At 46.5% G+C, this 26,828-nt stretch overlaps 1 protein-coding gene across 1 annotated transcript; it reads right to left on the reverse strand.

Moving 5' to 3' along the window:
* Positions 1 to 12,583: 12,583 nt before the first annotated feature.
* Positions 12,584 to 23,072, reverse strand: DMRT2 (doublesex and mab-3 related transcription factor 2). Its single transcript, XM_035141135.2, has 4 exons — positions 22,805 to 23,072; positions 19,186 to 19,696; positions 17,670 to 17,772; positions 12,584 to 14,119 (listed from the first exon to the last, which is right to left on the reverse strand). The coding sequence occupies exons 2-4, from the start codon at positions 19,651 to 19,653 to the stop codon at positions 13,071 to 13,073; spliced, it is 1,620 nt and encodes a 539-aa protein (XP_034997026.1). The 5' UTR covers positions 19,654 to 19,696; positions 22,805 to 23,072; the 3' UTR covers positions 12,584 to 13,070.
* Between the last annotated feature and the right edge of the window lie 3,756 nt (positions 23,073 to 26,828).

Consider the following 26,828-nt stretch of genomic DNA (forward strand, 5'->3'; position numbering starts at 1 on the left):
CTCTGCTTAAAGACCTCCAAAGAAGGAGACTCCACCACACTCCTTGGCAGCAAATTCCACTGTCGAACAGCTCTTACTGTCAGGAAGTTCTTCCTAATGTTTAGGTGGAATCTTCTTTCTTGAAGTTTGAATCCATTGCTCCGTGTCCACTTCTCTGGAGCAGCAGAAAACAACCTTTCTCCCTCTTCCATATGACATCGTTTCATATATTTGAACATGGCTATAATATCACCCCTTAACCTTCTCTTCTCCAGGCTAAACATGCCCAGCTTCCTAAGCCGTTCCTCATAATGCATCGTTTCCAGGCCTTTGACCATTTCGGTTGCCCTCCTCTGGACACGTTCCAGCTTGTTAGTATCCTTCTTGAACGATGGTGCCCAGAACTGGACACAGTACTCCAGGTGAGGTCTGACCAGAGCAGAATACAGTGGTACTGTTACTTCCCTTGATCTAGATGCTATACTCCTATTGATGCAGCCCAGAATTGCATTGGCTTTTCTTTCTTTTTTCATCCAACCTCAATCCGGCCCTGGTGCTGGCTTTGGTCTAGAGATCTGGGAGAGGAACAGAAGGCTGCTCCTTCACACACTCAACCCCCCCCTTCCCCACCTCTCCCTCCACACATTCAATCCAGGGGTTTGGGCTCATGTTTTCCTTTGAGAGCTTGCTGTTTGTAATGGGACACTATACAAGCTACTTTTTGGATTCTGGACTTTCAGGACTCTGGGCCACCTGCTCATGTTAAACTAATACTTATACCCCTGAAGATATTTGCCTTCGTGACAAGGGAATCAGGCATCCCATAGATGGGATGGCGAAATGGTTAAGTGGCTCTGTGCCCATGATGCTTCTTGGCACAGAGAGAGAGGGAGCACCGCTAAAAATCTCAAACCAAAACAAAAGACTTTAAACAACCTGACAGGGGCTTCTCCAAAGCAATCACGGTATAGGTCATATTTCACATTGCGTTAAGCATTGGTATGGTATTCAGAAAGAAGATACCAAAATTATTTCCAAGGGATGTTTCTTTAATCATTATGCGTACTCTTTGACCTTTTCTGTGCTATTGCCACCATTCTTCACAATATATTTCTGAATAGGAAAAGAAGAAGCCTGAATCACATCAGGAAGGTGAAACAAGCTAGAAACAAAGCCCGGCTTAGGATTTGGAGGCAAACATCTGAATGTACTTAGAAGGAAGGAAACTCCCCCCTCCCAAAAAAACTTTCATTTCTTGCTTCTTTTATCCTTAAGCTCAGCAATAAACTAGCACTCCGTGGTTAAAAAGTCAGGAGAGCAGATGTACGATACAACTACCTCAGGATCCCCATTTCAAACCCAAGCATGTGCATTTATAAAAGGAGCCCATCCTGCGATGTTTTTACATCCTACAGCAGGCTTTCCTCGTAGTAATCCTATCACAGATATTTTTATCCCAACCATTCTATTATATCAAAATAAACAAGTGTAAATGTTCATTCAGGGGCAATATTTTTTTAACAGAGCTAGATGTTTAAAGGTATTGGATACAATCCAATCAGTCTTGGATTTGGCTGGAAGGGATTTGGCCCAGGAGCCCCTACGGCTAAAAAGGGTAGATGTCTGAGCTGAGATAGCTCAGGCGGTAGAGCATAAGGCTCTTCCTCTCAGGGTCGTGGGTTTGAGCCCCACATTGGGTATAAGATTGGGTATAAGATTTGTGCATCACGGGGCTGGACTAGATGACCCTTGGGATCCCTCGCAGCTCTACAATTCTCTGATTCGATGATTATAGATAGATATAGATAGATGTTGTTAACAACACTACCAGCTTTTTTTAAAAAAAACAAATTTAAAAGTCTTAAGTACTGCTGCATTTAGTAGAATAATTTAACACATTCTTATATCTCTGCCATTTCAATTCACAAAGGCTGCTTCCACAGTTCAGGGTTGTGGTGCGAGGAAAGAGATGTGGGGGGTCAAACAACAGCCAACAACCACTGTGGTAAATTAATTGCAAAGGTGCCTTAAGACTGGTACTTGTGATAACAAATTTTGGTGAAGCCATGATTCTAGGCATGCAGCGCAACTTAACTCCAGTGAATGGGGGGGGGCATCCAACATTGCATTTCTGCTCACACAGTGAGGCTTCCCCTTCCTCTCGTTGGCCCTGAAGCCCCTCACCTGCCCCAATCTGCTTTGGAAAGTAGCCTAACCTTCTGGAACAGGTTTTTTGTAACTTTTATTGTTTTTGGTTTTTGTTTATCGTTTAGTCTGTTAGTTTGTTTTCTGTATTGGTTTTAAATTCGATTTTAAGGGGAGGGGTTAATTTTAGTTTGTAATATCGTTTAGTCTGTTAGTTTGTTTTCTGTATTGGTTTTAAATTCGATTTTAAGGGGAGGGGTTAATTTTAGTTTGTAATTTTCTGTCTTTGGTTGTATTGTTTTATTGCATTAGTTTGTTTTCTGTATTGGTTTTAAATTTGATTTTAAGGGGAGGGGTCAATTTTAGTTTGTAATTTTCTGTCTTTGTATTGTTTTACTGTATTTTTTGATTTACATAGGCTTTAGGGAGGGATTTTTAGTCGGGTGTGGGAATCTGTTAAATTTTAGTGTATTTGTAATTTTTATTGTTTTTGGTTTTATTGTTCTATTGTGTTTTTTGTGTTTTTCTTTTGTTCTGTTCTTTGCTGTTTTTACAGAGGTTTTATTTTGTTTTTAAGGGGAGGGGTCAGGGCTGCCCGGGAGGGGGTCCCAGCAAGCAAAATGGCTGGGGCAGATTCCACAGGGGGTGATGCACTGGGACAACCCATCTCAGTGGTCACGGGTAGGAGGAGGAGTTACGCTAAGACCAGACCATGTCGTTACCGAGGAGGCAGACTTAGTCGTTGTCTGAGGACTATCCCTGCCTCCGGGTCTGGTCCTGACCGGACGGATATTGGAATCAGCAAGGGATACCCACATGACCTGAAGGTGCTGCTGTGCAATGCCAGGTCGATGATGAATAAGACCACTGCCATTCACGACCTGATTGTGGATGGAGGATTTGACCTGGCATGTGTGACAGAGACCTGGTTGGAGGAAGCCGATGGGCCCGTTCTTGGCGCTGCTTGTCCACCAGGTTTCTCTTATGCACAGCAACCCAGGCCATCTGGGCGGGGAGGGGGGGTTGCAGTGATTTTTAGGAAGTCATTAGTTTGCACCAGGCGTCCTATTGGTAAGACGGAGTTTTCTGAGTGCATGTTCTGGAAGTTGGGCAATAGGGGCAGTACAGGATTCCTTTTGGTGTACCGACCTCCCCGCTGCACCAAGGATTCCCTGCCCGAGCTGCTTCAGGCCGTGTCGGATGTGCTCCTGGAGACACCTAGCTTGGTTGTCTTAGGGGATTTTAACATCCATGCCGACACGACCTTACAAGGAGCCGCTCGGGACTTCGTGGAAAGCATGGCCACCATGGGGCTGTCCCTGAATAAGTCTGGCCCAACTCATAGCCGCGGACATGTCTTGGACTTGGTGTTCACCTCTATGGATGTTGGTGATCTGACATTAAGTAAAAGCGAAACAAAAGAAGTGCCATGGTCAGATCACTTTCTGGTGCAACTGGACTTCTCCGCAACCCTTCCCCTCTGCAGGGAGGTGGGACCGATTCGGATGGTCCGCCCCCGCTACTTAATGGATCCAATTGGCTTCCAGAGAGTGGTAGGGGATGTTTTATCCCATGTCGATGGCCTTTCAGCTGATTCCCTGGTGGCCCGCTGGAATGCGGAGTTAACCAGCGCTATTGACTGTCTGGCTCCGAAGCGCCCTCTCAGATTGCATGGAGCCCGGACAGCCCCGTGGTTTTCCCCGGCGCTGAGGGCGATGAAACAGTCGTTGAGACGGCTAGAGCGCCGGTGGCGGAAAACTCATTTTGAATCAGACCGGACACGGGCTAGAGCTCAACTTCGAGCCTACCAAGTGGCAATGGCGACAGCGAAGAGGACCTTCTTCACCGTCTCCATCGCATCTGCAGAAAACAGCAGCAGGAGACTCTTCCAGGTGGTTCGCAATTTAGCGGAACCACCTGCTCCATCCGGGCCCAGTACGGGCCACATGATCTCCTGCAATGATTTTGCAAAGTTTTTTGCAGATAAAGTCGCTCAGATTCGGGAAGAGGTAGACTCCACCGTGGGAGCAGGGCCGGGGCGGGGGAGTGCTAGAGTCCTGTCTAGTCAAGTTTTGTGGGATCAATTTCAATCTGTTACCTCCGAGGATGTGGACAGGCTGCTTCGACGAGTGAAACCAACCACCTGTCTCCTTGATCCTTGCCCATCCTGGCTTATAAAAGCTAGCCAGGAAGGGCTGGGCGATGGGCTTCGCGGGTTGGTAAATGCTTCTCTCCATGAAGGAGCCTTCCCAGACCCGCTGAAAGAGGCGGTTATTAAACCGCTTCTTAAAAAACCATCTTTAGATCCGGCCAATATGGCCAACTATCGCCCAGTCTCAAATCTTCCATTCTTGGGCAAGGTGATTGAGCGAGTGGTTGCTGAACAACTTCAGGCACGCCTGGAAGAAGCGGACCATTTGGATCCCTTCCAGTCAGGATTCAGGCCTCATCATGGGACTGAAACTGCCTTGGTCGCACTGGTCGATGATCTCCGGCGGGCTAGGGACAAAGGTAACAGCTGTTTCCTTGTTCTGCTGGATCTCTCAGCGGCTTTTGACACCATCGACCATAACATCCTTCTGGATCGTCTAGAGGGTTTGGGAGCTGGGGGCACCGTCATGCAGTGGTTCCGCTCCTTCCTCCTGGGCCGTGTTCAGAAAGTGGTGGTGGGGGATGAGTGTTCAGACCCCTGGGCTCTCACTTGTGGGGTGCCTCAGGGTTCTGTCCTCTCCCCCATGCTTTTTAACATCTATATGCAGCCGCTGGGAGAGATCATCAGGGGGTTTGGGCTGGGTGTCCATCAGTATGCTGATGATACCCAGCTCTACCTCTCTTTTAAATCAGAACCAGTGAAGGCGGTGAAGGTCCTGTGTGAGTGCTTGGAGGCGGTTGGAGGATGGATGGCGGCTAACAGATTGAGATTGAATCCTGACAAGACAGAAGTACTGTTTGTGGGGGACAGGAGGCGGGCGGGTGTGGAGGACTCCCTGGTCCTGAATGGGGTAACTGTGCCCCTGAAAGACCAGGTGCGCAGCCTGGGAGTCATCTTAGACACACAGCTGTCCATGGAGGCACACGTCAACTCTGTGTCCAAGACAGCTGTTTATCAGCTCCATCTGGTACGCAGGCTGAGTCCCTACCTGCCCACTGACTGTCTCTCCAGAGTGGTGCATGCTCTAGTTATCTCTCGCTTGGACTACTGCAATGCGCTCTACGTGGGGCTACCTTTGAAGGTGACCCGGAAACTACAACTAATCCAGAATGCGGCAGCTAGACTGGTGACTGGGAGCGGCCGCCGAGACCACATAACACCGGTCTTGAAAGACCTACATTGGCTCCCAGTACGTTTCCGAGCACAATTCAAAGTGTTGGTGTTGACCTTTAAAGCCCTAAACGGCCTCGGTCCGGTATACCTGAAGGAGCGTCTCCACCCCCATCGTTCTGCCCGGACACTGAGGTCCAGCTCCGAGGGCCTTCTGGCGGTTCCCTCACTATGAGAAGCCAAGTTACAGGGAACCAGGCAGAGGGCCTTCTCGGTAGTGGCACCCACCCTGTGGAATGCCCTCCCACTAGAGGTCAAAGAGAACAACAATTACCAGACCTTTAGAAGGCATCTCAAGGCAGCCCTGTTTAGGGAAGCTTTTAATGTTTGATGTATTTCTGTATTTTAATGTTTGATGGATCTCTGTATTTTAGAATTTCTGTTTTGTTGGAAGCCGCCCAGAGTGGCTGGGGGAACCCGGCCAGATGGGCGGGGTATAAATAATAAATTATTATTATTATTATTATTACCCCTGGATGGAGGGAGTTCAAGAGGAAACAGAGGAAGTTGTGATACTATTGTGCAAGTGGAAGTCCACAACTGGATGTCACCCAGAACTTCTACACACATAAATATGTGCAAAAAAATGAGTTGCCAGTTGGAACTCCCTGCCACTGTTCCATCACACGCAAAAAGCATTTATATATTCTAACTAGTTATAACTTAATATAACTTCAGCAAATAAAAGCTGTGATTTTAGATTGTTTAATCACTTAACCATGCCTCTACAGGGGGACTCTGTTCTAAATTCTGAGCACTGTTTCTGGCCCTATACCTTTCTAGTTCAGACAGCGATGCTTTTCAGATGTAGATGAATCCGCTTCTCATATAAGCAGCAATAACCATACACATGGAGCATAAGGGAGAATTAAAAACATGCTGGTTCTGTGGAGCTCACAGGAAGTGATATGGATCGCTGGCTATAGAGCACTTTAAAATGAAATAAACTTGTTGATCAGAAGGAAGGACAGAGTTGAAAGTAAAAGAGTGAAATCTTGGAACGCAACCAGGGGAAAAAAATCAGGGGGGAAATTCCCCCACCCCAGGTCTTCTTTCCCTGCGGCCTGTTATTGAAAAATTAGAAATAGTGGAAGAAATTGAGATTGATGGTGGAAAAGTGCTTCCAAATGTTACAGAATGTAGAATATCTTCAGGTATTTGGACCAGGATTGGAATTGGGAAATATCCAAGGTATTGCTACTGCAGAAAGGATGTAAGACCTTTGCATCACACTCAGGGCCGGATTTAGGTTTGATGAGGCCCTCAGCTCCTGAAGGGAATGGGGCCCTTGATATGTCAAGCTGCCCTTTGTCAATAACAATTTGTCGCTGTTTTTTGTATTGAATATATGTTGGATGGTAATTTCTGGACCAAAAGCCATTTCACATAACAAAATATATATTTTATCAAAGTGATTGTCAGCTCCTGATAGCCTAGCAGTTCGAAAGCACGTCAAAGTGCAAGTAGAAAAATAGGTACTGCTCCAGCGGGAAGCTAAACAGTGTTTCCGTGCGCTGCTCCGGTTCGCCAGAAGTGACTTTGTCATGCTGGCCACATGACCTGGAAGCTGTATGCCAGCTCCCTCGGCCAATAACGCGAGATGAGCGCGCAACCCCAGAGTCGGTCACAACTGGACCTAATGGTCAGGGGTCCCTTTACCTTTACCTTTAATTGTTAAAAAGTCCATGCAGAATGCAAAATTCATGCAGAATGTAGGCACCCTATATATAGAAATGATCAAACCATGATATTTTAGGGAGCAGGCTAGCAGGCGGGGACCATGACTTACATCATAGGAGCATACACAACACAAAACACTCTTGCTGTCTGTAGGTTTTATTTTATTTGTTTTTCATCTTATATTTTGGAAATGTACATCCAGTGTGTTTTTTTTTCCTTTAAATTTTTTTGGGGGCCCCCAAGAGAGTGGGGCTCTAAGCTAGAGCTTTTTTAGCTTCTACGTAAATCCGGCACTGCTTACGGTACACACACAGCAAAGCAAATCATTTGGCTGGGGCAATGCATTTTCCGATCAGCAAAAGCTTGATAGCCCTTGATTCGGGGGCTGTGGAAAGAGCAAAGCAGAAGAGAGGCGTTCTGGAAAGGGATGGATGGGTTTGTTTGAAAGCCCAGGATCATTTCGTGGTGGTGGGGGGTTGGTCTGAGTCACAGCTTTTCAATGCGCAAGGTTGGCAGGGCTTCATCTTCCTTCTCCAGGACTCCACATGTCCAAACTATCACACAGTTGGATGCCCTTGGCAGCAGCCGGAGAGCAGGATCAGCCCTCCAGGCAGAGAGGCCCACGGCTGAAGCCAGAGGGGGCGGCAGCTGCTCCGGCAGAGCCGCCCGAGGAAACCTATCTGGTGCTTTCCTGCATTATGCCTGACTCAAGCTATTAATCTTCCTTTTTCACGAGCAATAAATGGACTCGCAAAATGCTTTAAGGAAAGAACGGAATTAGGAGCTGGAAATTTTTTAAGCCACATGAAAGATCTGAACGGTTTCCGGAGAACCTGGGGGGTCACCAAGGTGGGAGAGGGGAGAAGAAGCACCCGTTGGCAGGCGGCAATTGTTTTGTTGTTGCTGCTGCTGGCTGCCTCAGCAAGGGATGTGCTGGGAGGAAAATTTGATAAAATCAAATGCCATTTTGGGTCAAGCTTTGATTGCGCCCATTGGACTATACTGCTTCGTTGGGACGGACCTTCTGGGGTCTAAGAACCTCACCTTGTCTGCACAGTTACCTGCACAGAGACACACAATGCTCACACACACACACACACACACACACACACACACACACACCGACATTTTCTCACCTGAACAAAAGCAGTCATAGCAGGGCAGGGCACGCTGCTGGTTTTTCCACAAAAATAATATTTCTTTCTCCTTCATCTCTTTATCTGTCTCGCACACATAGTTGCTCTCCTCTCTCCCTGTGGGCTTCAGAAAGAGTATGCTCTCCCCCCCCCCCCGCCCGCCCGCCCACCCCGGGCAAAATCTAATGGGAAATCTCAGCTGAATATATTGTGATGTGATGTTGAGAAAAAGGGAGGGAGGGACTGCTGTTATGGGACCTGGAAGAAACAGTATCCCTGGTCCATTGGCCAAGCCCAGGGGTGGAGGAAGGGGTGTGTGGTGTGTGGTGGGGGCGGGCCACCCCGGGTATCCCCACTGAGGGGGGTGACAAAATGCCGGGTGGCATTCACCGCGGGGCCTGCAGCGTGCCCAAGCCACGCATCTCTTCTGGGAGTGACGCAGTGGCCTGGGCGCCCGCAGGCTCCACACTGCCCCATACAGTCCGCCTGCTGCCTCCCCCTCAGCTGTAGGGCGGCTGAGGGGGAGGAGGCTGGCAGGCAGGCTCTTCAGAGGCCTCGCGGAGCGTACTGCCCTGGCTGGCCCCGCCTCTGGGCGCAGGGCATGCTCGCCGCCCCAGACGCCCAATCGGCTTGCTCCGCTGCTGGACAAGCCATACTTTCTTGTTTGCATTACAGCCTGTGAATGCTAACGCTGTTCTGCCCTCTGATTAAGAGACATTATTTAAGCTCACTCTTATGTTGGAAAGTCTATGGAGAAGGAGGTTCTGTTTTCATGTTTGGTGGGAGTGTACCATGGTCTACACCTTTCGGGGGAAAGCTTTTGTATCTGACTCCAAAATCACTAAAAAAAACGTATCCTCCTAATTTGGCATTTGCCTTATCATCACTAGATTGGACCCCAAATTCTACCCTTAAATCTAAAGAATTAATTTCCTTCCTGTTCACAGCAGCTACACTGTTTCTCCAAAAATAAGACGTAGCCATAAAATAAGCCATAGCAGGATTTTCAAGCATTCAAGGAATATAAGCCATACCCCGAAAATAAGACATAGTGATAGGCGCAGCAGCAATGCCGGCCGCGGCAGGAGGAGGAGGGAAAAAATAAGACATCCCTTGAAAATAAGCCATAGTGTGTTTTTTGAGGAAAAAAATATATAAGACGGTGACTTATTTTTGGAGAAACACGGTAGACTAGTTATTGCTCAATGATGGAAGAAAACCTTCCAACAGAGGCTTGGGTTAATAACATCTGGAGCCTTGCTCTATTAGAATGCTTCACATACCATTGACAAATAATCAAAGACACCTCCAAAAATGATACATTTGACATGAGTTGGTCTCATTTTTCTCTTTTACTGAAGAGGAACAGGGTATTTTTATGCCGCCACCGCCATCATCATCATCACCATCACCACAGAGGTGTCTGTGGAGGGGATATATTGACTGAAAAAGTCTCGTAAACCAGCTCAGTAGTTGGGTTCCTATTGAGAGTATTTGGTGAGCTAACTTGAGAGTGATGAGGGATGGGGGATTGGGGTGATCATTCTGTGATATGATGGCAGTGGACAAAGCTGTATTGTAACTTTTGAATAAATGTGGTTAAAAGAAAGAGGACACACGGGAGGAGAGAATGGCAAGAATGGCATGGCATTTCACAGTGGTCAAAAGTGGCTTTGAGGCCCAGAACTTCTTCAGGAATTCTGCACATTCTGACAGGGTGTTTCACATCCACAGAGCAACTCAGAGGTTTTGAGGGCTCCAGATATTCCTCAAGGCACCTCGCTAACAACACACTTCAACTCAACATGAGATCATGACCCAAACCACCCTGGCTTGCCTTGTCATTGAGAATATCCCCAAGAAACAATGAACATCCCATTTGAAAAGTTAGCACTACAGCCCTAAGCCAGTTGTCAAAGTGGTTTCCATCTGAACAAGTCTTCCATCAGAATGCTACTGTGTTTCTACCCACTCAGTTAATTGTGGAATAATCACTTGCTTGGTTTCCACCCCCTTTTCCAAACTAAACTGTTCTGTTTTTTCCTAGATCTTCTTTTCTTTAATCTGGGACGAGACAGCAAATGCGGGGGTTTGCTCCACAATTCTGAGCGAGACACATCAGCAGGACTCCTAGAAAATGTTTGACACACCTCTCCATTCTACTGTGATTCAAACTGGAAAACAAAGGTTTCAGGAGAGAATTTTTTGCACGTCCAAGAAGTAAAATCAGCGCTAGACCATCTACATCATGTTGCCAGACAACCAGGGTGATAGGCTATGCAAACCCTTCATTTGGAAAATTGATATGTCAAATTCTCAGAAAACATCTTGTGCAGGTACAACAGAAAATGATTATTTGAATGACTGCACCCTGGACAAGGTTTGGAACATATGTTTTGCATAGATGCACCACATCCCCATGGTATGTATCTTTCAAGAGAGTGTATGCACAAAATCCAGAGCAATAAATCAACGAGACAATAGCCAGTCAAGGAGCCAAGTCCTGACTCACTTGGGACCATTCACGTATAAATATGAATTCCCTGGTCCATTTCTTTCTCTAGGGTCATAATGCTGGTTAGGAGCTAGAAGTCTAATTCAGCTTTCAAACGTTTTCTTGGAGGGGAGGAGATAATCTGAAAAGAGGTTCAGGGAATTGTCCCAGAATTTGCATTTGCTTTTGTAGAAAAATAATTTTGGAGACAATCAAGAGCGTCCTCTGCGGAAGATTAGCATGCCCAATGGTTTGATTTTAACTTTTTTACAAGCACACATCTTAAAAAGTATGTCGTTAGGTAAGTGCATGCAATATATAATATACAAAACCTAAAAAAATAGAGATTCTTTTCCTACTGTACTCTGCATAATTTAGTCTTACTGAAATATTGAGTCCATGCAATCTTCACATCAGTAGTACTCACTTCCAAGAGTTGCCATCCTATGCATATCTGCTCAGAAGTCCTGCTAATTGGGGGGGGGGCTTTCCACAAAGAATCCTGGACCTGCAGTTCACCCCTCACACAGCTATAGTCCCTAGCACCTTTAACTACAGATCCCATGATTCTTTGGGGGAAAGTCATGTGTTTTCAATGTATGCATCTTGTATTCCCAGGTAATTGTGTATAGGATTGTAGAATATGTGGGAGGTCCCACTTCAATTTCAAATCCTCTCTTCTCACACATTATTTTCACGACGGCTGTTCTTTAGAGAGATATACTGTTCAAATGTAACTAATTATCATACCACTCGCATGGTTTAGTGTTAAATTATGTACCAAAAGAATCCAAAGTGTGCTGAAAATTATCCTTCCACAGATAAAGATGTTTTGTGCCCTAGAATCTGTCAAGCACACACAGTGTAACAAAGCAATTTGAGTGTGATCTCGTGATCTTCTCATTTGAAAGTACTGTACAAAATGCAGACTCTGAACCAGGGAAGTTTCTAGGAATGGAACAAAGTTATCTCTTGAATAGAGTCTCCTACAGAGCTCCACACATCACAGAGGCAGATATTTGGGGGAGGGGATCTAAACTGCACTCTGGTGAGCAACCAAAAGGATCTGAAGAAGTGTGCATGCACACGAAAGCTCATACCAATGACAAACTTAGTTGGTCTCTAAGGTGCTACTGGAAGGAACATTTTTATTTTGTTTCAACCAAAAGGATGTCCATCATTCAAGCCCAGTGCTGAAGCAGCCCATGTCCAGGAGGTAGGAAGGCTTATATAATTCCCATAAATAGGAAATGTTTCTTCACTGGGTGTGCAAAAATAAATACATCGTCTAACTACCGATCTTGCATGGGCAGAGTTGGAGGGATGGAGTGTGGAATGTCTTGACATACCGTACATAGGATCATACGAGGGCAAGTTTTCCCCAATTTATTGTATTATCCCTGGGGAAGTGACTGGAAAAGCCAGCCATATGGGAGGGGTATTAATAATAAAATTATTATTATTATTATTATTATTCATTATCCCTGTATTGAGTAAACCCATATTTACGGGGGCGGGAAGCACTGAAATTAGTGTTGAGGGAAAGATCATGTGGACTATGCAGATTAAATGGGGATGCAAAAAAAAAAACTAGAAACACACAGTAAACTCTGGTGTAAACAAGTCCTGATTCTCTTTTAGGGGATTGCAAATATCAGGTTACACCTAGGATTCTGGAATGAAGCAGAAATAGCTGGTCCCCATTTCTGAAAATATAAAAAGTCCAACTCCTGTTTTCATGCCTTTGGGTTTTGGCCACAAATATTTTGGGGAGGGAAAAGGGAACTAGGAAACACACAACACACACACAGTTTTTGCTGCAAAACTTAAATATATTTATTTCCATATGAAAAACATGCATATTTATGTACACTTTAAAATCAACTTTTACATCTAAAATTCTTTTTTATACAAATTTTTGGTGAGATACAGCAACGGCTCAACATTGCAAACGGGCATGGCAGTAATCTTCACATTAAAGACTGTGGGAGCAGCCAACCCCAAAATTCTTTAAGAAAGAATATATTATATTAACCGTGCTGAAGTCAGCTGAGATCCATAGAACAAAAGTTATAATCCTGAGCTCCTTTACTTGGAAAGAAAGGCTGACAAAAATCAGTGGAACTTCTTCCAAATTTGTTCCTGGACTCGAGTATCAAGCATCTTGCCACCAAATCCCAAACATGTTTATACAGGAATAAGTTCAACTCATTTTAAAAGGGACTAAATTGTACATATGATTAGGATTGTAACCTTAAGTGCAAATACACTAGCTTCAGTCGGTTGGTTGTCACAGTAGTCTCTCTCCCTCTCTCTATTGAGAAACATTGGTGACCATCGAAGATGGCCGTTTAAGAATCGATTCGACTGAAAACGACAGGGGTTCATTGGTTGACAATTTGGTCATGGCTTGTTTAGTCCCCCAAAAGTCTCTTGCATATTTGTCAATGGTGAGTTTGTATTTTTGGTTTTCTTTGACGGTCGACTCTCTGTATTTCTTGGATGCCTCGTCCAATGTTGCTTTTAACTCCGGCCCCGATTTGCTGTGGAGCGTCTGCTGGAAGAGCGAATGGAAAGGACTATACTTGCCGGGGGGTGGCGGGGGGTGCTTGCCGCTTTCTTTGCTGATCTTACCGAGCAAGTGCTCCTGGGGTACCAGCGTGTCCTTGTCAGAGATCTGAGAGAAAGTCCTCTTAGGAGGCGAGAAGGCCGATCTGTCACAAGTCACCTGAGGGATATTTGGGAGTTCGTTTTGAGGCGGCTGGATTTCTCTAACATGAGGAAGCAGGCATGAGGGCTCACTCTTGGACGACATCAAATCATGCTCAGAGCTCGGACAGTCCTGACCTTGTGAAGCCTTGGGATCCCAAATCGCCCCAGGCTTGAGGGACTGGACGGCAGTAGCGTTGAGCAGGCACTGCTGGTAGAGGAGAGCATCGTTCAGGGGGCCGCACTTTGGCCACACCAGGAACCTGGAGGGCAAAGGATACTGCCGGTACGTAGTGGCGACACTGACATTGGACGAAATCAGTTCCATGTTACCTGAACCCGAATATTGCATCGTTAGGTCCAGGCAAGTGGGCAGGAAGCCGCAAAACTCTTTACTGGGAGCCTCAACGTGGTTAGGGCTAAAGGCAGTTTTGTAAGTGTTGTATTCAGTCCCGTGCACCATGCGGTTAGGCAGGAAAAAGGCCGCCGCCTGGGTCGCTTCCATCATTTCTCTTTCTTTGAACTCCCTCTCAAGCATGATATTCTCCAGTTCTTTATCAGCAAAGGCCCGCCTTTTCCTCATCCTGTCACTCACAGGAGGTGGCAAGGATGAAGTCCCTCCAAGGTAGGGATCTGCTGGAATAGGACGGTAACCTGGAGAAAGAGGAAAACAGAAACAAAGATGGAGTCGGCTGTTTATCCAAAAAAAGTGTGCTTTTTATCAAAGGGTCGAGTAGGATGTTAAAAGAGTTACAAAAAAACATGTTGAAGGAGCCAAGTATTTGTTGCTTGGTCATTGGTGCCCTCAGTTCTCACTAAAGCTTTGCTGCTGTGTGTACAACACTTGGAAACATTCGTGACAATTTACTGCTATCCTTATCAATAGGTGGCTTCATAATTGTGACTCGCCCTTCTTGACATGCTTCCTGAGTAGCATCCAAAGCAAAACTTGTTAACCTTCCTCCACAATAAGATGCAGGTGCACGATATACCTTTAAAGCAGGCATCTCCAAACTGTGGCCCTCCAGGTGTTTTGGCCTACAACTCCCATGATCCCTAGCTAACAGGACCAGTGGTCGGGGAAGATGGGAATTGTAGTCCAAAACATCTGGAGGGCCGAAGTCTGGGGATGCCTGCTTTATACTCAAAGGACATTCATTCCATCAAATAATTCAGAGCTACAATTCCAAGCAACTCTTAACTCCACATTGCCCAGAATTCTTTGAGGGGGTGACATGTCCTTTGAATGTGCAACATGCATGAGCCGTCTTCAAGCCAGAAGTTCATGCATCTCACTAGGGAGGAAGAGATGCAGGTTGTTCTTCTGACATTATATACGGTAGGAGGTGCAGAAATGGAAAGTGCAAGCAGCACATGGTTTGGTTATCATCCCACACCAATTTTCCCCATGCCCAAAGCTACGCGGCTAACCACACACACACACACACATTAAGAGAGGTTCTTTACATTCCCATGTTATTATATTATTTCTGTTTCTTTGTTGAGGGACTTATAATATCATCACCAAAGATATCTATACCTAATAGCTGATTTTCTAAAGGTGAATCACTATGAGCACAGAGATGGTAGAAAAAAGTCCAAGGAGTACTAGGAGAGAAGAGAAAGAAAGTTAGGACAAATAAGGGAAAGGGATGCAAGAAAGATTTTTCTCTTGGGGAGACAGTATGTTAAGAGAGTGAGTGAATACTGAGCCAAAAAGAAAAACATTGGAGACAGATAAAAAGAATCTATACAGATCTATGCAGACCTGGGATCGTATTCTAATCTGAAAGCGCAAACTAAGTCTAATAACTTATACATCAGGACTTGCTCTGCTTTTCCTCCAGAATTCCCAAAATCAGCTCCACAAAGTCCTCCAACCTCTTGAGCAGATTGGGGGAGTTTGGGGGATGCAGAGGGGAGGGGAGGGAGGTAGGTAAAGTCCCATTCCATGAGCAGAAGTCTATTCCGCTCGCCCACAGACACCACTGAAGTTCACCAACTGTCTTCATGATCTCCCTTCTCTAAGTGGCTTGGTTGTTAATTGCAGACGCTATTCAAAAAAAACACAGAATTCCAATACAAGAAAAGTTATGATGAGGTATTCAAGCCATTTTTAGTAATTGGCATTGGCCTGCAAAAAAAAAAAAAAAAACCAGAGCCCCTTCAGTTAAGCATTTGCAATTATTATTTTTCTAATGGCACATAACCTCAGAGCGACATTTAAAAACTATGAAAGCTAGACGCATTTGCTGCCGGCTTTTAAAATCTGGCAGCATTTTAACATTTTATATTAAAGTGGTCTGGGAGCAAGAAGTGATTATATTTATTTTGCCCTTGGGGTGCTTCCATGCGTCAGTTTCTTATGGGATGGTTGCTCCTCATCCATGGACATTTTCTTCATTGTCCACACAACATCATTGGCATCAGAATGACAGCCTGCTGTTTTTCTCCATATAAATCCAGTTTTACCCAGTATTATCGTTTTTAACTCCTGTTGCTAGTTACCTGTTTGCAATATCTGAATGAGCTGTTTAAGGTATTAAGCCGCTATCTGGGAGTGCTCTTAGTGTAACCCATATATATTTTACTGTGTATCCTAAAATTATTGACGGCTCACAAAATATTCACGGTGTTGAACAGGAGATGAGCAGCCCAGTTCTGTTCCCAGTCAGAACTCCATTGAGTTCGGTGGCATTTATTCCCAAGTATTTTGGCCGGGACATGGAAGCTGTGGCCCTGCAGATGCTGCCAGGCTCCCCTCATCCCCCGCCAGCATGCTCAGTGGTCAGGGCTGACGGCAGCTGCAATCCCACAACTTATGGAGAGCTATCGGTTCTCCATCCCTTACTTAAGGCAACTACATACATACATACATACATACATACATACATACATACATACACACATACATAGCCCAGTCCTTTGTTTATATATCCACAGGTAAGTCCTATGAAGTCCAGCAGGACTTGCTCCCAAATAAATGTGCACAGGAATACTACTGTAAATTGTAAGGTTGCAAAGGAGATGCAGAAAAATCAAGAGCGGCTTTTTTGTCATTGACTTGGACAGCAATTGGTTTGCATCCCCAATGTCTGCCATGCAAGAAAAGAAGTTCAGTCTAAATCCACAGATTAGTCAAGTATGCATCACTTTTTTAAAAAAAATGTACTGATGAACTAGTTTCCAAATACGGTAGCTGAGCTTGTTTTGAAATCATTAAACATAACTAACCATTTTTCTATTAGAGGAAAAACAAAACTTCAAATAGTGTCATACTGTATTAATTTTGATATTATGCTAGCTTTTGCTTCTGTTTTAAAATTTGGAACATTTGTTGAAGATACACTTTCCCCAGATAATAAATAAATATTGGTTTGTTTGTTTTTCAAAAACAAAGGATCTCTTACATTCAAATTCTCAAAATACTTTCCCTAATCAGACAATCAACTGATTAAAATCCAAGCAGAAGGTGGCAGACAATTAAAATGCATGAGATATTTGACAGAGATGGCTTGTTGGGGGTCAGAAATTAGTTTACTGAATCATCATTGGTGTTAATTAGAAGTTGTTTGTGTCAAGTACCTGTTTCCTTTTAAATTTTCTCCATTGTTTTTTCCTCAGTATTTTCTGCATTTCCATGTTAGTGTTAAGATTTGCTTAGCTCAGTCATCCCCAAACTTCGGCCCTCCAGATGTTTTGGACTACAATTCCCATCTTCCCCAACCACTGGTCCTGTTAACTAGGGAACATGGGAGTTGTAGGCCAAAACATCTGGAGGGCCGAAGTTTGGGGATGACTGGCTTAGCTCCTCAACCAACCACTAAGTGACTTACATGATTCTTTCCAGCAGAATATAATGCATTTATGAATATTGTCCTCAGCCGATTCCAATTCCTTCTGTGCTCCTGATGCAGTCATCAACAAATTGCTATACAAGCAGCATCTATTGGGGGTTTGGGGTTTTTTACATGCATGGCCATGATCCCACACAGAATCTCTTCTGCTTGAGTGCACTAAAACCAATGGACTTAAGCACATTGGACTCTGTGTTGAGTTAGCTGTTACAATTTGGTTTCTTTGTCCAGCTTCCTAAAATATTCTATATTCAAATTAATACAGGGAAATGCAAAGGATGAACATTTCAGTAACAATAACCAAGATATTTAAAAACTGAAAAGTTCAAAGTGCTGAAGTGTATTACCTTCTAAGATGCTTTTTGCCAGCAAACTGGGGGTCCGGACTTGCCTCTGATAGACTGCCTTGCGCTCAAAGTTGGCCTGTTTCCCTGTAAGCCCCTTCTTATCCTAGTAAAAAAGGGGGAAAGAGGTTTTAAAATCACCAGCTCCCCAGATTATTTCTTACCCCCCAATGAATCCCCGTCATACTCTTTTTAAAATTGTGAAATGAAAGAATAAGAAAAGAACTTTTCCAAATTCATAAATTAGGGTTCATTAATAATATTAGTCATGAGAATAATTGGCCCTGATTTGTATGAGTATTTACCAATATTTATACAGGCTCTAAACACATTATTTAGAAAGAAGGGCCTTTCAAGTCAAAGTGTTTAGGGCCCAGGTGTCAAGCTATGACTAAGCATAGCTTAAATTATCTAGCCAAGGTCCTGCGTGCTGCATATTCTCCTTTCCCTGCATACTCAGAAGTATCCCAGTGGCAGCTACTGCTCAATAAATATGCATGGGATTGCAACCTTAAACACCAGCTGCTGCCAGGAGAAATTTAAATGTGCTTAGCTCTGCCACTGAAATAGCATTAAAGACAGCTGAATTAGGCTGAGAAATGTTGAATGTGTTCAAATTCAGGATGTTTGAGAACAGACCAGAGGGGCAAAGAAAAATGAATACTGCATTCTTGAACATTTAAATGGAGGGGGGTGTAACTGTGCATGATTCATCACTTGCACACACACACACCAAAAAAAAAAAACCTCAGGGCAGACTTAATTTTGTTAAACACTGAATGACAAAGCTCTGGCAGAGATTAACGCTGCCAGATCGAAAATAAAAGGGACTCTACATTTGATTGAGACAGTATTCTGTGTATAGGAGGGTGTTTTAAGAAAAGTGCTCAAGTTCCTGAGGAACAAGCTAAAAGCAATGTTAACCAGGAAAATGTCGACTGTAACATGGATTTTACGGTCTGGATTCGTTTGGCAACAAACCCAGATTCTACTGTCTGGATTCCATTGGCAAAGGAACTTGTGCCTATCGCGCCTTTAATGGAATCATCTCTGAAGTCGAATCAGTCAGGCCGGACAGACCTGGTCGTTGTGGGGCCCAGATGCGCAATAAGTAGACCCCGGTCCTGCCACCTTAAGGCCAGCACCGGTTCACTGCCGATTAAATGCCAAACACACAACCCACCCACCCCCTGCCCGCCCGCCCGCCCTATGGACCGGTTGGCTTAGAAGCGAAATTTCCTTGCTTTCCTGCGAAGATCCAGGGCAGGAAATGGAATTAATTCTGAGCAAAGGCCGTTTAGATTGCAGCGCGCAGTAGCGCTTTAGCACGCCTAGCAGTTTGCATCGCCCTGAAAGCGAGGCATCCCTTTCCTTCCACCTGGTTGCCTTTATAGGAGAGAGAAAGAAACGGGAGGGGGGTATTTGCGGAGTTTCCCCCCCCCCTTTGCAAAGCAGAAAAGCAGCGGGACCTAGAGCTGGGGGAAGAGCTCTCCGCAGGGTCGCCGGGCCAGGCGCTCACCTCGGTGGCCTGCTGCCGGCGCAGCGCCACTTGCGCGGCCATGACGCGCTGCCTCTCCACCACCAGCAGGCAGTTGGCGCACTGGCAGTCCCGCCAGCGGCAGAAGCGCTTGTGGCCCTTGAGACAAGACACCACGCCGTGGTTGCGGCAGCGCGCGCACTTGGGCGTCCGGCTCAGCTTGCGCGCAGGCGGCTCCCCGGAAAGCGCCGCCTCGACGGGCGGCTGCGGGGGAGGCGGCGGAGGCAGAAGAACGCGGCGCCCGCCCGCTCCGTCGTCTTCCTCGCGGTCGTCGTCGTCCTCGTCGCCATCCTCCTCTTCCTCCTCTTCTTCGTCAGCGTCGTCGTCTTCGACAGCCTCCAGTCGAGGGCGAGGCGGTGGCGGCGGCTCCAACCCGTCCGCGTCTTCCAGGCTCTCCACGTCGATTTCCCAGACGTCTCCGCCGCGGGGAACTGGCATCCCCTCAGCCATGGCTCGCGCCGCGCGGCTCCCGCCTGCTCCTCCAGCTCGCTCACTGCAAGGCACAGATAGATAGACAGATCGATAGATCGCTCGCTTTTTGGATTAGGCGCGCAAGGAGGAGAGTCGCATTTGCGCGCGGGGCCCTACGTCGCCCCCTAGCCTAAGAGACACTGACCGACTGTCGAGTCTCGCCGAAGTTCGGAGGGGTTTACTTTCGAGTAAGTGTGTGGTTCGGAAAAAAGACCCGAGGGGTTTTTTCTGGCCTCCTAACCTGCGCTCTCTTCCTCTCACGCGCCCAAATGCGCGATCCAGCTCTCACTCCACTCGGTCTCGCCATTGCCCAGCGCTCAACACATTTCCTCACTGGAAGATCTCAAAGCAGCTGTTTTATTACAGAGAAATTTCAGGAACAGACTGGAAAGAGAAGTTGCTGAATTGGAACTAATTACCAAGCTTAAAACCATGGAGCCACCTGGGATGAATAGAGACATCGGATTCTTATCTCATTATGCATGATCAAGCTTTCTTTAGCGCCTCAGCCCTTGTTTTTTCCCCCAGGACTAATTGCAGCCATCAGCAGCCGTTAACAGCCATCCACAGGTTTACCACTCCTATCAGCCCATCACCCATTCCCACCCACCCCCACCACCCTCTGTATATATATATAAGGGTCTGACACTTCCGTTTCCAGTGTATCTGAAGAAGTGTGCATACAAACGAAAGCTCATACCAAAATAAAAACTTAGTTGGTCTTTAAGGTGCTACTGAAGGAATTTTTCTATTTTGCCTCACTGGAAGAGTTATTTTCCCACCACTCAAAATTCCGGCTGGGAGGCCGGATTTGTGGCCCGACGTGCGTGCTTGTGGGGGTCCCACGGCGGACACCCCTGCCAGCACGTAAAGGGGACTCGCTCCTCCTGCCCCAGCAGGAGAGGGAGAGCCGCCTCCCCCACCACGGAGATCTCAGGTGTCGGGAAAGAGCCGAGGCGGCGCCTGCTCCTTGCGCGCCTTTGGGGCAAGAGGGAGAAATGGCGCGCTTGGGCGCCGCAACGCGATTCCCACCCAAAGTCTCCTTGCTGGTTGCCCCCTTGGCTTTGTCGCCAAAGGCCTGAGCGGGCTCTCCCTCTCGCCACAAGCCCACCAGGACGGGGCAGCGCTTCGAAAGAGAAACTGACGGGATGCCTCTCACCTGTGCAGAGGACACTTTTGTCCAAAGGACTTACATAAGCTTAGCGCGCGCGCACACAGAGAGAGAGAGAGCAGAAAGGGTAACAAGCTGTCCCCCCCCCCACCCCAACAAAAGGCCTGCCCCCTAACAAAAATCCTGGCTACGCCCATGAACACAGGCGATGTGTTCGCTTCTTCAGGGATCGGTTTCCTTCTCCGAGGATTCTTCCTGCCCGGTCTCTGCTCACGGCGCAAGAGCCCTGCAAGGAAGGACGCGTCCGCCGCCCTGTCTAGCCGGGCTTCTTGGCACGTCCTTGGAAAACAGACCGGCAGCCTGGCGGCGCGGGTCATTCGTAAACACGTGTCCCAAAGCAGTTTGGGCCAGAGTGTGGGCGCGTAGTCTCTGAGCATGTGAAGGTTGCCTGGGTATTAAACTACATGCGAGCAGCCTTTTTTCGCCTCTGCACGCGCCTCCTAGGGTTAAAAGCAGGACTCAATTGTGTGATTTTAATTGGCACGCACCATTTTTGTTAACACCATGCTTTATCGAAAGACCCTGCAAAAAAAGACGCTTTGGGGAGCTTTTAATGCGTGTGCGTGTTGCACTGTGTATATTATAGGCCTGTTGAAGTAAAGATGAACATCCTGCCACTCTTTTTAAAACACTGAAAAGAATTTAATTTCATGTATTGTTTCCCTTGTTAGAGGCCAGCCTACTCAGAATAAAAACCATCTTCCGCTGCCTTTTCAAGGATGAAACTTTGGGAAAGTAGCAGCCGTCCCACATGCAGGTCCTCCGAAAGGCACACACTGGTGTCCAAATTTGAGCTTGGAGACTGCTGGGGACTCAGACTGCCACGCTAAACACAATTTCTTAATTCTGAAAATCCCGTTGATTTACTAGATTTCAATTGTGTCGCTCTGGCCTGGCACCTTAGCTGGCTATAAATACAATTAAAATAAATGAATGCAAATCGGTGATTTGTAAATTGGTGGGTACCTTTCACCTCTAGACCCATTCCCATTTTATTCAGTAATTAGTTGTTGGCATCCGTCTGTCTCGGGAGACAATGGAAGTGCGCCACCGAAGGTAAACTCACACTGTCGCAGAGTTTGCTAGCTGGAATGCTAGAAGGAATGCCAGCTGGAAAAGGCAAAAGGAACGCACCGATCTACAAATCATTGAAACGTTTACTTTGCCCAGCGTACACGAGTATAAAACTGCTCATGGTCAGAGTAGATTTCGCGGTACAGAACTGCATTGACCAGGAATTTGTCATGTGTTTTGGTCTTGCTGTCCAAACACGGAGAACCTTGCAGGTTTTTTCCAAGTTAAGACAGGATAGATTCCCCCCAAACACCAGCAATCGCTGTATGAATCTACACCTTTCTATTTTCCAACAGGAAAGAAAAGTGGCTCCTTCCACTCAGCGCTGCGCAGGTGGAAAATGGCCATCTCAGGATGCTACAAAATATCCTCACCTCCTGTGGCCTTTGGCACGCTCGAAACTAATTTATACAAAAGTGACCCTTCCCGGTGTGTTTTGGGCTGCAGCCTTGCATGCGTGCAGATCCCAAAACCAAAAGAAAGCAGACTTGGATTTTTGTTAAATCCGAGTCAACTCACCGGGCCTTATTTCCAAAAATCTAATTAGGGAGTGGGCTGTCGCTGCGTCTAGCAAGGAAAACTTATTCCCGATTAAGGAGGACGCGCGCTCTCTTTTATTACTTTTGCCACCTCCCCAATATACGCCACGACAAGCGGGTCCAGAAGAGCAAATTTCCACAGGTGCTCCAGGAAGAGGCAGAGTGAGCTAGAGAGAAGAGGCTGCTGCTGCTGCCGAGCGTTGTTACCATCAAAATATTAAGAACCAGCCACGGTAGCGAGTAGCCGCCACTCGCCTGGGGAAACTCTGGCTGTCTGGCTCCCTGCGCGCCAGCGAGCAAGGGCGCACCCAGCCGCGCGCCTCCCCCTTGCCAGGCGCCCACTCACCCAAGCGACGCGTCCAGGCCACGGCACCCAGTTCCGCCGGTGCTGAGCTGTCTTGGGCGCGCGCGGAGACGGAGAGGAAAGTCTTGTCAAAACGCCGCCAGCTTCATCCCTCCGGGCAGCCTGCGCGCCGGACAAGTCTCTGCAGCTGCGATCTCAGCAACCGGCTGAGAAGGGGCGCCCGGTCTCCCTGCGGAGGAAGAGGGAGGATGAGGCCCGGGGACGGGTCCGCCAGGCTCTCCTGGCCACGAGCCGTGATGCGCGCAGCTGCGATGTGTGCAGGCTGTGCGCGCGCCTCTCCGCTGCCCTGTATTATCCGTCCCAGGGCCCAGGACGCCCGGACACCCCATTGGTGGGTTGTCAGGCCGTGCGCTCCCTGATTGGCTGTCCGGGAATTCAAATGGCTCCTCCTCCTCCTCCTCCGCTGCCCGCCCCTCCTGCTGTTTTTTTCCAGCTCGCTTGCAGCAGTTTTCTTTTCTCCTCTTTGCAATGCAGGGTCACCTTTTATTTACCAGAAGCAGCCAAGGAGTTGTGCGTGAAAGACTCTGTTTGCAACCAAAGTCTGGAATATCATATCTCATATATCATATCTCATATCATATCATATCATATCACACACGTTTGCTAACGAGAGGCTTGAGATCATGCAGGATTGAGGAGGTGAGCGTTCTTTTTAGAGGCCAAAAAGGAGGGATGAGGACAGGCACGAATATCTTCCAGAACTATAAAAGCCGCAGGGAGAATCCCTTACTGCAGCTCTGAGGTCGTAAGAATAAAAAGAAATCTCAGGAATCCGAAACCAATTTGCAATCTCTGCAGCTAATGAGGATTTTCCTTCTCAGATGCTAACGATTAATTTATATTTAAAAAATCCAGGCGCCTGAACAAATAATATTATATTCCCAACGTTTACATTTATTTTTCGCTTCAAAAAAAAAAATCAACGGGATTGATCGGGATTGCTGCCAGTTAAATCCGGCGAACAAGTTCGTCCGGATCCAAGTTCCATTAGTCTCAGCGGGAACTAAGAGCAGTTAAGGGACAGTGAAATTTTGTGTGGAGGGGTGCCAACTTGAATGAAATATTGGGGTGGGGCAAGCCCTGCCCCGCATAATCGATCACAAGACAAGACGCGCGCACACTATTTGAATGACAAAATGCCCATCAACTGGGAGGGGGGCTCGGCCCCCTCAAATATCTTAGGGGGGCTGAAAAGACCTCGGGTCCCTAGGAGTTGGCTCCTACGACCCCATGTAAGCTTACTGAGAAGTAAATCTTGTTGTATTAAACTGGACTTACTCCCAGGAAATGATGGCGCTATTAGTCTGGATCCAACCCAAGATTTCCTACGGTGAAAATAAAAGTGAAATGTTTATTCTGTTTTCATTTTCTTCTTAGTTTGGTTTTGGTTTTTATTTTCCTTTAGAAAACGAAGACTGTAACTCTTCCTGGTGCGTTAATTTTTCTTTTCGAATGTAATTTATTTTCCACAAGTGGAAGAAACACCTGAAAGGAAAAGGCCTTGTTTATTCTGAAATTATGAAAACAAAGAAAGAGTTTGCGTCAAATGGAGTATTTAGATTAAATCAACATCGCCACTAGTTGTCGGTACAAATTATATATACAAGGGTTTTATAACAAAATAGAATAATGTTTTCTATCAGCAAAATCATGACCTATGTTCAGAGACAGCTTTATACACAAAACATATAACTTATGTTTATACTATTTATATATCTATATCTTTTGCAGGGTCATATATACATACAAACAAACGCCAGGAAAACTGCCTAATCTTCGTCGCTTGACTAAACTTTCTCGTTTAGGGAACAAATGCTCTCGGGTTAGCATTTTAATAGCACAGGTTGTCCCCGTGTGTGAATATTTATATGCCTGTAGAGTTTGACATATACTTCCCCCTTCTTTCTGTTAACAGTATCAACAGAAAGACAAGGTGTGTTTAAACCCCTTATAAAACGCGCGTATATTCTTTGTCACAATCTGTTCTGGGTATGACCAGTGAAAGTCGGTCTTTAAAAACCTTCTGGAAAGAGGGCTATCCATCACCCCGGATGCTCATTGCCTTCATCCTTTGGCCGAGACAATAGTTTATTTAATAAATCCGTATTAGCTGCGTGTGTGTTCGTTTGTGTTCGCAGTTCACATTCACAGAACTGGTCCGAATTAAGTCTAACGATAGTTCTCAACTAAGGACAGTTCTCAAGGCAAGAAATTAGGTTTTTTTTTAAAAAAAAATAGCAAACACTCCTGGTCCCTGAAAGACATGGACACCAGTTGCTGCTGTTTTTCTGGTGAAAATGAAATGGAAGTGATTTCTCTCTCTCTCTAAGTGATTGCAATGGAAAGACTTTCTCACAGACCGTGCTACCGATATTTTATTACAGTGGTATCTGCTCCTACGCCAAAGCAGGATTACCAATAATATTTTTCCCCCACTAATAGAACTAGGAATGCCAATCCTGTCGATTGTTCAATGGCTCTCTCTCTTCCGCTTTCAAGCAGCGCCGGTCATATTCGCCACACACCAATGAGGCAAAAAAAAGGGGGGGGGGGTCAGCATCACGTGTGAAAAGTGTCACCAGCAGCCCAACCCAAAGCATGGCTATTCAGAGGCAAATCCCACGGAGATTATTCCACCAGTAAAGATGCACAGGACTGAAACCCGACAGTGGCTGCTGAAAGCGCGCCCGATCCTAGAGAGATAGAGATATATTCACAAGTGTGTCTCGTGTGCATAAAACTTCAGCTAAGGAGGCAAGGAGGATGCCACAATAAGTCCCTGGATTTACTGGCTAACAGAAATGACTCCCCTTGGGATCATCTCTTTGCCTAGTGGCAAAATGTCATGGAAAGCAATAACAAACGTAACATGAGGAAGAAGGACCAGGTAGAAATTTCACTAGAGGAACGGCGGGGGCCACATTCAGATCGATACGGGGTGAATTATTACAGGGAAAGTTTCCCTGTGGGACGCAGAGCGCACAGCGGCCGTTCTTCTCGCCTATCTGCAGGTATGACGTCGGCTCGGGGGGAATGACGTCACAGCCACCCTACCCCCCCCCCTCTTGCAGAAGGAGGATGCGTTGCCCCCCGATCCACCCATCCACCTTTCAGAACATGTGGGTTTTCCACCCTTGGAAGGAAGCGCGCTTGGTTCCTGGTGAGTCTCCCTCCTCGCTAGTAAATACCCTACGGCTTTGCCTGGAGAAACTGCGCGGGGCGTCATCTTTCCCCCAAAGCTCGCTCTTCTTCTTCTATCCTTTTCCCAAACCGCCTCTCGCCCTAACTGGTTTCCAAAACGATTTAAGGAACAGCAAGAAACAGGGGTGTTTGCAAGACAGAAGTGAGCAGGGACTGGGGGAGGAGGGGGGCTCCCTCCCAACGTTGTTCCATAAATACAAAACAAACACAATAAAAAGGTGAGCGATGCTCGACTGCGATTAACTTTAAGCACTTGTTATCTAGAGTGAAAACAATTCCCGTCCGTGGGCGGTTGTGTACTATAAACGCCTCGCCCGGAGGGAGGCAGGATCCATCTCAGGAAGCAGCAACAGCCACGGACGAGGAGATCAACCTCCGACTCGGACTGGGCAGTTTCCTTTCCGGATAAAGCATGAGCGGGGGGGGGGGCTACCGATCCGATCCGCCGATTCGTCTTTGAAATGCCTGAAAGCAGCTAGCTAGCTTTCGAGTTGCGCAGAAGTCCTCGTCAGGCCGAAGAAGAGCCTGGGACCTACTCTCAGTAGAAAATCCCGAGTCACAGATCTCTAGTAAAGCCTGGAAGGCTTTGCGCGCTTACTTTCACGCTGCCTCCACAATATCCACCCTGTTTCCTCCAGATTCTTTTGAGAGAGCCAAGTTATTTCAAATCCATCAATCAGTCAGAAACTGGAATTTACGGAGATCCCGACAGAGCAACTGCAATACTTTCTGGGGAAATCAGCGGGACGAGAGCGCGCGTGTGCGTGTGAACGTGTGTTTTAGACTCACAGGGTCACATGCTCCA

Source organism: Zootoca vivipara, chromosome 16 (assembly GCF_963506605.1).
Source record: "Zootoca vivipara chromosome 16, rZooViv1.1, whole genome shotgun sequence".
In the NCBI taxonomy this organism is placed as follows: domain Eukaryota; kingdom Metazoa; phylum Chordata; class Lepidosauria; order Squamata; family Lacertidae; genus Zootoca; species Zootoca vivipara.